Here is a 15,279-nt window from a genome sequence, read left to right on the forward strand (position 1 = left end):
TCTTTCATGTGGTCAAATATTTACTCTCCTTTTAGCTCTGGTTTGGTCTCCACCAAAAGATATTTGGATGTTTAGCTGCTCGTTAACGCACTATATTCATCAGCGAGTTGCTAACTTTATTGGTCTGCCTTTTAGTGCAGGGCGATACAGTGGATTTATCAGAACTCTGTCGCAGAAACCAGCTGCCTGCAGTGGCTGCAAACAAGATTAACTAATTTATCAACAAGACCAAAAAACCACAACTAAAGCTTACATCAGCTAAAATTTGCCATAGAGCTGAAGGAAACTGCTAGCATGTATCTAGATCTCTGAGTCTCTACATCACCTCAGATTTGTTCAGCTTAAGTTTAGTAAAAGCGGTTTCCCCATTTGGAAAAACTGTGCCAATCCTAATATCGCAGAGCTTGAATCTTCTTGCGCTCGAGTTGGAATAATGGTAACTGAAAAATTGCCCAAAAAAAAACAGCAACTAGATCGGCACAGCTATACAGGTTGGCATTACTCTTAAATCAGTGTGAAAAACAAAATTAATTGCTCCCTTTGCTGCAGTTTCTGTGTTGAATAAAAATGACTTTGGAGGTACATGCCACTTACTATTAACTTAGTACTACTTCCACATTGCACAAACAGTAGTCATTTGAGTCACTGGTAATAAAAAATATTAATGATTGCAGCTTTAAGTCACTTTAAGATAAAAAAAGGTTTAGCATTGCAGTCAGACTCACTTTATTCCCCAACATGTAACGAAGAGCAGCCATCTGAAGCAGCAGTGAAAACTCTTATAAATAGCTGCATAATGGAGGGTCAGGACTATACTATGTAAAGGCTAATAAAGTATGTATAGCCATACCCAGAGGTAGTAGGTGAACTGCAGGGCAAAGATGGCAATGCCTTCATTGTCGAAGGAGCCAGCCACGGAGCGGGAGATGTAGCCGGGGACAATGGCGATGAAACAGGCTGCCAGCAGCCCCGCCCCCTGGTTCCACAGCTCCCTCGTCAGCAGAAAGGTGGAGATGGAGGTCAGGCCGCTGAACACCGGCGCGAGGAACACACACACGTCCCTGATGTGGACGGTGATGTGCAGCAGGTTGAGCACATAGTGGATGAGGCCCGCTGTGACCATCAGGCCTGGGTACACCTGAGAGAAGAGGGGAACAGAGGAGGAAGATCAGGGCAGAATTTTTTCTTCAGAAAAGCAACCCAAATCTAATTTTCTGTAGATTTTACATGTCAAGTGTTATTAATAAAGTTTGAATAGCTCAAATTGATCTTGTTTTCATCCCTCCCCCATGTAATATGTATTTGATGTGATGAGGAGAGCGGTAATATTGACAAGCCAGCAAAAGTACTGAACAACTAAAAATGCTGCTTCATGCATCTTCGAACTGCTGTGACTGCAAAATGCCATCATTAACAGTCTGAATGAGTAAACTCGACAGCAGTAAAAACCATAACACTACAAGCTTGTTGCTAGCTCAGAGCCACTGGAGAGATGATGGGCTTTTACCAGCCTGCATTGTTACATCAACCAACAAAATTATGACAGCAAATGTTAATAGAACAATCTGGTAACTTGTTAATGTAACAAACACTGCAGTTTTCTTTATATTAAGCAGCTACAGAAAGTCCAAAACTTCAACTACTGTTAGCTGTTCGTACTTTAAAATTACTTAATTACAAAAACTCATTTAGTTAAACCAGATTCAGCCATTATTTCCATCAGCCAATCTTTGTGGTCAATATTTAAAGGAGCAGTTCACCCCAATTTTTTTTTTAAAAAAACAAACAAACATATTTTTCTTCTTACCTGTAGTGCTATTTATCAGTCTAGATTGTTTTGGTGTGAGTTGCAGAGTGTTGGAGATATCAGCCATAGAGATGTCTGCATCTCTACAGCGGATATCTCCAACACTCTGCAACTCACACCAAAACAATCTAGACTGACAAACAGCACTACAGGTAAAGGAGAAAATTTGTATTTTTGATTTTGGGTTGAACTGTCCCTTTAAGTATAGAGTCTAGTCTTTGTCTCTGTTTCATTCCAGTGACGTGATGCAAAGGGTTGCTTCAAAGTCAAAACAACAAACTTAAAGCTGTTGTTTTGTCAGCTAATGTGAATGTCTATAAGTGAACTCTGGGGAAGAGATTAGCCCACAACAGTTAGCGCTCCTTTCATCAACCCATACAAAGCGATCACACAGAGTAAATATAGAGGTGATGGAAATTCAGAGATGAGTCGTACTGTAATGACATGTTAAAAGTTACCCCAGTGTCTCTGTTCTCTGGCTATGATGAAGACAGATCCACTTTATGTGTTGTATGAGTGCCCCCTGCTCCCCAGAGAGCTGTTTAACCATCCAGCTATGCTTACTGAGCGTGCGTGTGTGTAAGAGTTTGGAAGACGTGTAGCTGAGAGTGAGTTTAACAGAGTGATTGAAGATCCATCACAGTAATGTGACTCTTGAGAAATAAGGACAAAGAAAAGATGGTGCTGAGGCAGAAAGTACACACACTTCCACAATCCATCCCCAGCCTCCTGAGTCAAATACCCACAAACACACACAGCACAAGAAACACTCACCGTGCCACCTACTATCCTACCCAGAGGGTACCAGGCTCTTTCGTCAAACCAGTTGAGGAACTCATAGAAGCCATTGGTGGTGAGATGATGAGTCGACCTGTAGTTGAACCTGCAACATTAGGGACAGAGGCAGAGAGAGAGTGGACGGTCAAACAGGGCACAACGCTGAAACCAAACAGAGCAGCTTCAGAGGACATGAGTGTCTAACTGAGGAGAGTAAGTGTTGTGCTTCAAACTAACTCAATGCATTTGCCCCATTTGGTGTGACAGGTTTTGTTAGTTTGTTTTTTTTATGTCATATGTTTACAAATTACCATATCTTTTCTTTTGCTGTAACAACATCCAAACTCAAGAAGTAGTAAAGAAGAAAAGAAAACAAAAAGGAAAAACCAACAAAATGTAACCAAACACCATGGGAGAAAGGAAAGCTAAACTAAATAAATAAGAGTAAAGGGGGTGAGGGGTGGGAGGATTCATCTGGGAGTTAAACACTGCTATTTAATGAAGTAAATGGGATAAACTGACGGGTTACGGGTTCAGTTTTTGCAACAGCCTAAATAGATCAATGGTCTGTTTGCAAGTGGTTTATTTGTCGTGTGGAAGCAAAACAAACCACGGGAGTCTGTGGGAGGAAATGTGTGATTTAAGCATTTAAAAGCAACAAGCATATACATTAATCTTCAGATTGTGAACTGTGAAAAAAACAATCTCCTGAGCATGTACAGTTAGGTCCATAATTATTTGGACAATGATACAGTTGTCGTCATTTTGGCTCTGTACACCACCACAATGGGTTTTAAATGAAACAATGAATACCTGCTTAAAGTGCAGACTCTCAGCTTTCATTTAAGGCTTTTTTCAAAAATGTAGTATGAACCGTGTAGGAATGACAACCATTTCTTCACACAGTCCCCCGACTTTAAGGGCTCATAAGTATTTGGACAAACTAACATAATCATCAGTTAAACAGTCAGTTTTAATACTTGGTTGCAAATCCTTTGCAGTCAATGACTGCCTGAAGCGTTGGACACATAGGCATCATCAGATGCTGGGTTTCTTCCCTGGTGATGCTCTGCCAGCCCTTTACTGCAGCCGTCTGCACTTCCTGCTTGTGTTTTGGATGTTTTGCCCTCAGTTTTGGCTTCAGCAAGAGAAACGCATGCTCAATTGGATTCAGGTCAGATGATATGACTTGGCCATTGCAGAACATTCCACTTCTTTGCCTTAAAAATGTCTTTGGTTGCTTTTGCAGTATGCTTCAGGTCAATGTCCATCTGCACTGTGAAGCATCGTCCAGTGAGTTTTGAAGCATTTGGTTGAATCTGAGCAGATAATGTAGCCCCAAACACTTCAGCTTTCATCCTGTTGCTCTTGTCAGCAGTCACATCATCAATAAATACAAGAGAACCAGTTCCACTGGCAGCCATACATGGCCATGACATAACAGTACCTCCACCATGCTTCACTGATGAGGTGGTGTGCGTTGGATCATGAGCAGTTCCTTCCCTTCTTCCTTCTCTTGTCTTCCCATCATTCTGGTAGTTGATCTTTGTTTTATCTGTCCATAGTATGCTGTTCCACAACTGTACAGGCTTTTTAGATGGTTTTTGACACACTCTAATCTGGCCTTCCATTTTTAAGGCTAACCAATGGTTTGCATCTTGTGATAAACCCTCTGTATTTATTCTAGTGAAGTCTTGTCTTGCTTACAAGAGCAGCAGGATGAGAGCTGAAGTGTTTGGGGCTACATTATCTGCTCAGATTCAACCAAATGCTTCAAAACTCATTGGACGATGCTTCACAGTGCAGTTGGACACTGACCTGAAGCATATTGCAAAAGAAACCAAAGACATTTTTAAGGCAAAGAAGTGGAATGTTCTGCAATGGCCAAGTCATATCATCTGACCTGAATCCAATTGAGCATGCGTTTCTCTTGCTGAAGCCAAAACTGAGGGCAAAACACCCAAAACACAAGCAGGAAGTGCAGACGGCTGCAGTAAAGGGCTGGCAGAGCATCACCAGGGAAGAAACCCAGCATCTGGTGATGCCTATGTGTCCAACACTTCAGGCAGTCATTGACTGTAAAGGATTTGCAACCAAGTATTAAAACTGACTGTTTAATTAATGATTATGTTAGTTTGTCCAAATACTTATGAGCCCTTAAAGTCGGGGGACTGTGTGAAGAAATGGTTGTCATTCCTACACGGTTCATACTACATTTTTGAAAAAAGCCTTAAATGAAAGCTGAGAGTCTGCACTTTAAGCAGGTATTCATTGTTTCATTTAAAACCCATTGTGGTGGTGTACAGAGCCAAAATGACGACAACTGTATCATTGTCCAAATAATTATGGACCTGACTGTATATAACCCTAACCCAGTACAAGACACCTCTCTTCATCTAAACCTGTTTCTATCAGTTTGTCATTATTCATGACATTGAGGTTCAGTTGCACTCTTGACAAACAATGCACATAATTAACACTCCTTAGTGAGCTCTTCACGACACCTGGGAAAAAAAGGTAAGTGCTGCACGGCTTCATGCTAGTCACCAGAATATGAAAATGACACAATAGGTCCATGAAGCAGTCATGATGCAGGATGACAGTCACCAGAACAGTCCGATGAATGAGTAACCTTGAGCTTCATTTAGCTTCTAATTTACATCTCTTTTCTACTTCTTGTAATAGTCAGTGTGAACAATAAATGCATCATAAGTAAAAAGCAAAAATGGAGTTCACTGTCTTGATCCAGACCAAGTGAACTGACCTAAAGGTGTGAAAGAAACCTTAAGATAAGTTCACACTACACGACTTTCAACGTCATCAGATCGCTGTAACTTGCTGCTTATAACTGAGTCTAGAAGTCGGTGTGGTTTTCACACTACATGACTGACCAGACAACAACCCTAGGTCTGGGAAGTGCTTACTAGAAAATATCAAATCCGCAAAGTGACAAAGCAGCACTCAGAGTAAGTTATTAGGCTCATAACTTACAGAAAAATTGCATGCAATAATCCACCTTCCCTCTCTGTCACTCTCTCCCTCTCAAACACACACACACACACACACACACACACACACACCCCTTGTGCAACACTGCTTGTCTCTGCCCTTAACCTATGTTTTCCACTCTCTCTGACTGCACCTCCCGCCAGTCCCCAGGTCCAGATATTTGGCCTGCTAGATATCTGGGGAGCTCTGCTTGCCTCTTTGAACAGTTCACACAAAGCGCTCGAGAACTGATTTGTAAGCGCAGAGCCAACGTCTCTGATCTGGGGATTTTGCCGGTGAGCTTCACAAATTGTTGGCAAGTTGAAAATCAGCGCTTAAGTCATGTACCGTGAACCAGGCATTAAAGACCCTTTTGATACCTTTAAAAGGAAACAGGAAATAATACAATTTCATTTTTTACAGCCAACCTAGAGGCAGAGGACTGAGAGTATGACTCAGTGAGGACACTATGTTTCCAACGTTAACACTGTTCTTGGGTTTTTGAGACTTAATTTGAGAATCAAATGCTTCTAGGCCAGCTGCCCGGTGTGAAAATTCCTATTCCATTCTGAAAATGACGAGATGACTTAGGTAACCAACTGCAGCCCACAAGTTCACATTAGCATATTAGCATGGCTTCAGCCCTCAAGTAAGAACCTGAAATGCATTCTTCTTACAGGGTCAATTGCAGAGCAACAAGACAGCGAACACAGCAGCTCAGCTGACCTGATGTGGGTGGGCCAAGCTACTCTAACTGCGCCAAACAAGCAGCAGTGAAAAAAAGTGAAAAGTACAAACTCTGTGCAACAACTGAGCAGACTGAGGAAATGTTGATATCAAACAAGCTTCTACTTAAAGCACTTAACAGAGTTTGAAAGTTGCAGAACTGAAAAGACACAACAAGGGAAACTTCAAAGTCCCAGCTATGAGCAGGGCTGGAAGTCATGACTAAGTCACAACAAAGTCAAAGCATGGAAAAGATTTGACTGTAATACCGTTGAGGTAAACTGATGAAATTATATCAACATGAAGAACTGCAGAATGTCTTCTAACAGCAAACTGCAAGACTATGGCTGAAGTTATAGCAGGCATTAAAGGGACATAAAGAGGCGCCCTGAAAATCCTGGTGACATCAGTGACACAGCTAGCAAGCAGCTACCAGACAGAAGTACTGCAGATGTGACAAGATTGATTTTTAATAGTAATACAATGTTTGTATCTGCAGGTGAGAACCTTATCTTATGACAGTGTGTAATACTTTGCTTTCTTTACTCCACTGAATAATTCAATCAATCATTTATTTGTCACATGAGAATTACACAAGGCACAACTCCTGTGAAATGTGATCCTATCAGCTTCTTTAATGTTTGCACAGCAATTAAGTCCTTTGTGTCATCTTACATTGTTGGCTGCTGCTCTATAATTGTCCATGTTCCTGGATGGTTCAGGTAATCCGTAGATTCTGGTTGTGGAATAATTTAACTGTCCACACATCTCAAAGACGGACTTATGGTCGCTTCTCCTGAACACAGGCAGCCGCCTCTGAACAGCATATAGCAGTGATCCACAGCAGGAACAGGACAGCATATCACGTTCCCACGGTCACACTAATCCATATTCACTGCTAAGCACTCTCCTCCTCTCCTTCTCTGGCCAGGATTTCACCACATTTCAGCGAATCAAAGAATATTACAGTTCCTGATATTGTGGCAAGGAGGTTGTGCAATTTATTTTCCACCACCTGTACAATGAGTAGCAGGATGCTAGTTCAGCTCATGCTCACTTTTCTTCATCTTTTATTTGATGTTTACTAATGTTTACCTTTGAAAACCTCGACCTGGCTAGAGGCAAACAAGTCTGTAGGAGGAGCGTTTACAGGCTGGTGAGTTGATTTCATCATTCCGATGAGTGACTCGCAGCCACATGCCACCACCATCCAAAGCCAACCACAAAAAGCATCAACAGGACTTGCAAAATAGACATGAGTCTAAATTTAGCACAAATTTAGCAAAACAGACAGAGGCGACTGGAGAGGTCCGCTCCTAGGTAGACTCCAAACTCAAAGAAAACTAGACTGTGACTGCAGCTCTGCATTCAGACTGTTTACAGTTTGGTTCTTGAGATAACATCAGTACATCGAGGTTTGCACTATATCTGACTGAAGGGGAGATCTTAAATACATTTAGGTCTTTTCACTGAAGTCACATCATGTCAGGTCTACTGGGGACTAGAAATCAGAGAAATGCAGTGAACTGCTGAAAAACCAATCACTGTTAATTGACAGTTTGTTGGCAAACTGGCACTTCACTCTTCCGCACTTACACAAAACGACTGCAACCTCAGCTAACAGCACAGTAGACACAAGGTGTTATTGGCATTTACTCTTAGACACGCAAAAAGAAACAAAGAACAAAAATCACTAAGAAAATCACTCTCCAGTGGCTCTATTTGCCCTTCCTTCCTCAACATCTACTGTCTCATTCTTCCCCAGCCTTCTGACTGCCTTCTGTTTCTCAAGTTGTTTACAGCCGACAAGACTTTAAGAGAAGAACCCAACTACAGTCTTGTCTATAATTAGACGAGCCTGGTAGATGGAGTGCTGCTATTGTATAAATCCTGCATCCAGCCCCTAGCCTTCAGATAGAGACTGTGCTGATACACAGCAGTTAGTCTGCTTGTCCCCTGAGCTTTTCCGCAAGTATTAAATGCTCAATAGAAAGTGTCCCTCCATGAAAAACAGGATTTTGATGGAGGGATTGCAGCATATGGCTTGCTCAGCCCCCTAAGGAGTGAGTGCTAGATTGAGAGCAAGGGTGTTCATGCTCACTCTGGAGGCTCAGTTATTTGATTGAAAAAAGAGAGATGCCTGCACACACACACACACACACACACACACACACCCACACACACACACACACACATACAATTCATGGCATCTTTGGTGCTGATTCCTGCCTGTATTGACAGGACACCACTCGTTTTCCTCTTACAATCACAATCCCAGAAAGCCAGCAGTATCTAAAGCGTTCAGCCAGCCAGTGGACAAAAGAAGCACTCACCACCCAAACTTAACTCTCTGGGTGATGGGCTCTTAAACCTTTTCCAGCCTGGCTCTCAGACCAAGCTAAAGTCTGTCTCACCCATGGGATCCAGCTCATTAAAACATAGGGAAGCTCTTCTCATGTGCAGACTGACCAGAAATAGGCTAACTAGCCTTTCTTGAGCCAGACAAGAACATGAAATTGACTAACTGCCAAATACATGCTGGTATATTTCAGCAGTGGCCGGTGAATTTGTATGCCCTCAAAGTCTTCATGTATAATCAGTTTTCTAGTCTGAAACTCTATTCAATTTTATTTAATTTTGGGATGGTGAATTTATTAAGGATGTTCAGATAATGGGGCACCTATGAGACTCAACTCGTGTTTTTTTCCTTTAGCACTGCAGTTAAGAAAACCTGATCACTAAACCAACTCAATGCAAATAAATTAATGTTCCTTAAACAGTGCCTCCGATGACTGATCTCCACCTCACAGGCATCGGAGGCAGTTTATGCTCCTGTATGGGCCCTCATGGTCTCGAGGCCTAGTCGATAACCACTGCAGGACTTGTGATGCATTCAGTCAAGCACGTAGGCTGTATGTTTGGGCTCCTAGTGCCTGAAAGCTCAAACAGTTCTTTTCTAAATGGAAATGGGCTTTTGAAAAAATATTTTTTGTGTGTATTAAGATTCTAATAAACTGATTTTAAAGTGTGACCAAAGAAAAAATAGTATCCAAGTTGGAGCTTCACTTTTTTGCTCCATGACCCCTGATTTGTAACTTCAAAAGTAAAAGACTTGGCAAGTACAAAATATCTTCTAGTTTTACAAGGACTGTAAAAGAGGTGCTAAAATGGCTGATTGTGAAGTAGAGATGCACCAGGAACCAATGGGCCAGTAAAAGATTAGACCTTTTGTAATAACATTAAATCACTGATCACTATGGGCCTTAAAAAGCCTAATGATCGAAGCATCCCTACAGGGTATGAAATCATGTCAAAAGTTCAGAGAGCAGGCCTCAAAAAATGACACTTCAAATGAGGAAATTCTAAACTTTATAATGTAATTTAAGGTAACTTCCCCCTTGATTTTCTAGAGAAATTGTACAGTAAAATGTCTTGAAGTGTTACATGATCACAATTGGTGTCATTCTGACTCCACTGAAAAATTCAGCAAAATTCTTGAAGAAAGAAATTTATTTAAGTAACTTAACAGCGTCCTTAAAGTCCTGAAAGATTATCTTTTTTTTTTTCATCTTTTTTTAAGTTGTGATCTTGTCGGAACAAGTTATTATCTTGTGTGCATAAGATAACTTTTTCTCATAAGATAATTAACATGTGCCCACAAAATAAAAAATATTAACATCCAGGACTTTAGGGGCTCAGTTAAGTTTAAATATTAGCACATTTTCAGTGTATTACAAGATCATTTGAGCTGGCTTTTCCTGTACAGTAATGTACAGTACAACTATTGTACTTCAAAATGTATATGGTTATAGGAACATTTTGAGCAGAAATCCCTTGTACTTCTCACAAACCCTGTTATGGAAACAGTTTTATCAAATTAGGACTTATTTGCTGACTTTGCCTTGGGAAGCAAAACGCACTAATCATTCTTAGTCAATTGTCATTAGACAAATTAAAGTCTGTAAATAATACAGAGATATAGCTGAAAGCTGTATTGCACTAAGGTGAATCATTCTACTACAGGCCCCATGTGAGTTTACTGTCACACATTCCCTGGCCCCCAGGGGGCGGACACTCAGGCAGTGAGTGAAAATAAAAATGCAAGCATCATTTGGACTAATCACCACAGCTGTACTTGTAGCAGCCTGCTATCTCTGGACTGAATTTAAATATGTTCATACATACAAAGAAACAAACTCAGTTCCTTTTTACATGCATGCACAATTACCTCCAGGCAAATATGTCATTTTATCTTTACAGTAACTATAGTGCCCCTTTTGGCAATCACCCTTGGGTGATTTTACACTGCTGCAGTGCAGTGGTGAGGACTGGAGTGCAAGTGAAGATAAGGCCAAAAAAAAAAAAAAACATTTATTTATTTATGTATACATTTATTAGTAAAGATTATAGAGCCAGTCTACTTTGCAATTAAATCACCCTTTATTCGTTTTGATATCTTTGGTCTTCTGTTCAAGACAGGGTTATGTCAGATTTTGGAGTCACCACTTTGATTTATCATTTCTGATAACAAGCTCTTTGGTAACTCTCTCTGTTCTCTGTGTGTACACTGACAATTGCTCTGTTGCGTCTTTATTTATGGCCAAAAAGCAGCCAAACCAAGTCACATTTTAATGACCCAACCTTAATACTCTCTTCCATGAGAAAGGCAGCGGCAGCCTCTGCATGATGCTGATGTGTGTGTGTGTGTGGGAGCCCGACACAGGAGGACTGATGAACATACAACCCTAAGGAGATGACAGGAGGTGGCATCAAAGAGACTAATGCGCAGCTACACACACACACGTAGAAAGGATATACACACAAAAATATTTACACAAATACCATTACTGCCTCATGGTTGTAAACCTCCGCCAACCAGTCAAGTTGCAGTTTACATTCATGTCTGTCCGGACAAATGTGTAGCCATGACAGTTGATGATTCTTCAACTATGGATATTGCTGCAAAGAAGCTACAAATTCTAAAACATGAATGCTTCACACACATCTTCAACAGAGCAGCACAGAAGATCACTAGGGCTGGGCAATATTAAAATGTTATATAAATATTGTGATGTAAGACTAGATATTGTCTTAGATTTTGGATATTGCAATATTGTATTTAGTGTATAGTTTAGCTATAAAATGAGAAAGTCTGTGACTCGTCCGCCATGTTGGAGACAGTTAAATGGAGTACCAAGCACCACCTACCAACCAGAGCAAACGTTCTCATCTTACACCTTAACAGTACACAAGAGTGTTTCTGAAAACATCTGAGGTGAGAAATAGGCAGTAACAGAATCTTGATTCATATTCAATCAGCGCTACCTAGTTTCACATTTCAAGTAGCAATTGATTGCTGGGTTAGAGACTTCTTGGCTCAGATTGGTTGTTGCTGACCACACCACAGTCTGATTCTCGCAAATGCTATTAAATGCAATAGGAAGAGGTCGAGGGACATGTTTTTTTTCCCCCACATACATTTGACTTTCAAAATCTTTGTGATCCAGCATGGATTAGCTGTGTTTTGTAGAGACTTTATTAAACTAATAAATCTAAAAATGATTGTCTTCTGTGATTGTTTATCCATTCATCTGTGTTAAAAGGAGTTGTTGTTGTCGTCCTGAGGGCAAAAATCTATGTCAGGATGCACTGGGTTGAGTTTGCCGACGAATCACAGTCAGACTGTGTTGCTAAGGGAAAGTGTGTTTTTGTTTATCCATATTTTATTATAAAAGCCTTTTCAGAGAGGGGCCAAGAAGATTAAATGTGCAACTTCTGGTTTGTACAAAAACAAAAACAAATTTGGGCTCAGTTTTATTTGCTCTTTGCTTACCTAGAAATAAATAATGAATATCCAAAAGGTATATGGCTACTGCACTGTTTGCTGTTGCCATGGCATTCAGCACCACAGACAGTGTACCTAAGCACTGCACATAATCAAGCTGCAGCGTCCGTTCATTCGTTCATCAGGTAGTCATTGTTACAGCACACACAATAAACACTGTATTGCTGTAAGCTCTGTGTGATGAGAACCATTCGGCTCACCGGCACAGCATGGGATCAGGATGAGACCAACAGAGACGGGACAGGAAGCACCGACATCAAAGTCACGTTAATGTGTATTATCCTTAAGAGGAAGATTAAGCTGGCACAGGCAGCCAGTATTCATTCCGTCACAGGACTGGAGGCAGGAGTCACAGGGCAGCAGGCCAAAATATTTTGAGCCTCATACCACTGGAGAGTATTGGCCACATGTTCAGGGTGGAGTGGGCAGGGGTCAGAAGCCCGGGGTGAAATAGATAGAAACTATAATTGCATTTTCTGTTCACCTATCTGGCCTTTTCAAGAAGCCATGTTGAGTAACTGGTCAGGGCTCTCTGAACACTTGATGCAACGGGAGCAGCCAATACGAAAGAAATTAGGTTCTCTTCCTCTGCGTCTCCATCTTTCCGTAACTGCGAACAACAATGCAGTAAATCACTTTCATCATCTCTAAACTCCACTGGCCCGATTTTAAGTAAAACCTAATTTCACAGTCCATGAAGACTTGTCTGTTTGTGAACTGTTGCTGCTTTGAGGCTTGGCTGAGATGTGACTGACAGAAAGGAGAAGGGAGGAGGAGGAGATGGGAACGAACAGAAACAGGGGACAGGAGATTAGTAAAAATGGATGTAGAGGGGAGTAGGAGGAGGAAGTGAAGTTAGGAGGAGTACAGATAGACATAAGGACAGAGAGTAGGAGTCAGATTTTTTTCTTCCAGTGGAGAGGAGTGTGTGAGCTGAGGCTGGGGATTAGAAGAAGAAAAGAAGCAAGGCACAAAATGCCCCACAGCCAAGAAAAATGGAAATGCAATAAAAAGTGTAATCTGGCTTTGCTGCTTATTACAAAATATCAATTACACGTGTTCACACCTGTGTATCATTAAAGAAACAACAGTACTTAGAACTGGAACTGAACCCGGGAGCAACACCACTTCTCAAGATCTTAATTAAAGCCATGATGATACAACATTTTGGATGAAGGGAGACTGATCAGAGAAGAAAAACAAGCTCATAGGGATGTGAGTGAGAAGAGACTAGTCTTATTTTGATAAAATGTCCAAGTCACTTCTAGCTCAACAGAAGATGCAACAACACGTCAAACAAACACAACAATAAAATGGCAGAGCTCCACACTAACCGTTTGGATTGGTTGCACTAGAGTGCCTAACTTTTTCATTTTCACACCGGCACATAATTTAGGTGAACCTCAGTTTCTTCACAGCGCCTTTTGGCTCCACAGTAATACATTTTAAGCATCATCTTTTGTCAGTTTCCATACACAGTGGTCATTTCTAAACTAGGGATGTGAGGTTACACAAAACTCACAGTTGGGTTCATACCCTAGTACAGCATGCGATTTTGGTACAGCGGGGGAAAAAAACACAAAGGCATAAGAATCTGTTCATTGTGCTTCATTTTAAATAGACAGTAGTGTAAGTGACAAAGACAGAGCCTCTTACTGGGGACAAGCAAGAGGAACATCTCAAACACTTCTGTGTTACACTGTAGAAACACTGAGCAAACACTTTTCCAAAAGGTGACAGCAGGCTTTCCCACACATTCATTTATTTGTGGTGGCCCACCGCGATTAAAACATCTACCGCCAATTTGAATTTACTATTTTTGGAGCTGAACCGTTCGTCAAGAGCGCTGTTGGAATATATATACAGTTTGGATATCATTGCTCCATACTCTGAAAGCGCAACAAAAAAGTATAGTTCTTCCTGCGCTGTGTTCACGGACCCGCAAAAATTACAAAGAGGGGGCACAGACTGATACACAAGGACACAGGCGCCATCAGCTGCAGCCACACACAGAATCTAATTCTGTGGGACACACTAGACAGGTCACAATAAACTTTAAAACTTAGAGGCATCTGTTCTGATATGAAATTGAAAACACTAAAAGTACAGAAAAAAAAAATTAACTTGTGCATTAGGAGGAGTGTTTCAATCAGTTCCACTTTGGCTATTTGCCAATGTAAATATCAACTGCTTCAGTATTTTCTTTCTGCTTTTGTGTCTAAAGGATACTTGCAAGCAGCGAAGAGTTGTGCTCCTGTTTGGTTTGCGATCGGCACATCTGGGTGATGCTTTTAAATGTGCGCTAGCATGTTAGATATGTTTACATGTACATCCCGTACAACAATGAAGCAACACTGACACACTGCCCTTGTCTTATACACAACTCTCTCTCCTTCAGCTTCCCCGTTTATTTGTGCTGGCCATAGTGTGACTGACATGCATGCCAATCCACTTGCTTTGCTCACCTCAGTCAGCACATTTTGCTAATGGTTTAGGCCTACGATGGCATAAGACATAAAAACTGTTATAATGACCAGTGCTGAGAGAAGTTAAAAGATATGCATGAGACTCAGGAGCTGAGACAAAGATGCACAGAAAGTAAAAAAGTGTAAAGAATTAACCTCCTTCCACATCCCACATTTGGTTTGGTGAGGTAGGGAAGAGGAGGTGTGTAGATATCAGAGCCAGAGAGTGAGGACTAAGCCGGTTTAGAGCCAGGGGGAGGAGGAAGACCTCACACAAAAGCATTTATTAAAATCTGATGATGTCTCATCAAATTCCCACAAATCCAATATTGCGGTAAGCGAGGGCAGGCAAAGAGACACAATGAGGATGACTGCACCCAAGTATGACTGGCTGATTAAAAAAAAAACACCCAGGGGGGGAGTATAGGTACGAACTAACAATTGCACAACTCACCCGCAACTTCCCTCTCGCTTTCCATAAGTCAAATAAATCCGATCAAACAATTTCCAAACTAAATCAACCTCAAAACCTTCTGCTCAGTTTGCGCCTAGGAGGCTGCAGACAAGAGATCATAATTGTGAAAATGACAACAGACAGTTGTGACCCTCATTCATTCTCTAAATCACCTACAATGGGAGAGGAGAGGTAGCAGCAGGGGACAAAAGGGACA

At 41.2% G+C, this 15,279-nt stretch overlaps 1 protein-coding gene across 1 annotated transcript in view; it reads right to left on the reverse strand.

Moving 5' to 3' along the window:
- LOC117265913 (dolichyl-diphosphooligosaccharide--protein glycosyltransferase subunit STT3B-like) overlaps positions 1-15,279 on the reverse strand; it is a 72,655-nt gene that overhangs the window by 30,422 nt on the left and 26,954 nt on the right. The window contains exons 2-3 of the mRNA XM_033640725.2: positions 2,582-2,690; positions 851-1,138 (exon numbers count right to left, since the gene is read on the reverse strand). Of these exons, the coding sequence (XP_033496616.1) occupies positions 851-1,138; positions 2,582-2,690 (397 nt within the window). The remainder of the gene's footprint in view (positions 1-850; positions 1,139-2,581; positions 2,691-15,279) is intronic.

The sequence above is a fragment of the Epinephelus lanceolatus genome, chromosome 10 (assembly GCF_041903045.1).
Source record: "Epinephelus lanceolatus isolate andai-2023 chromosome 10, ASM4190304v1, whole genome shotgun sequence".
NCBI classification, from domain to species: domain Eukaryota; kingdom Metazoa; phylum Chordata; class Actinopteri; order Perciformes; family Serranidae; genus Epinephelus; species Epinephelus lanceolatus.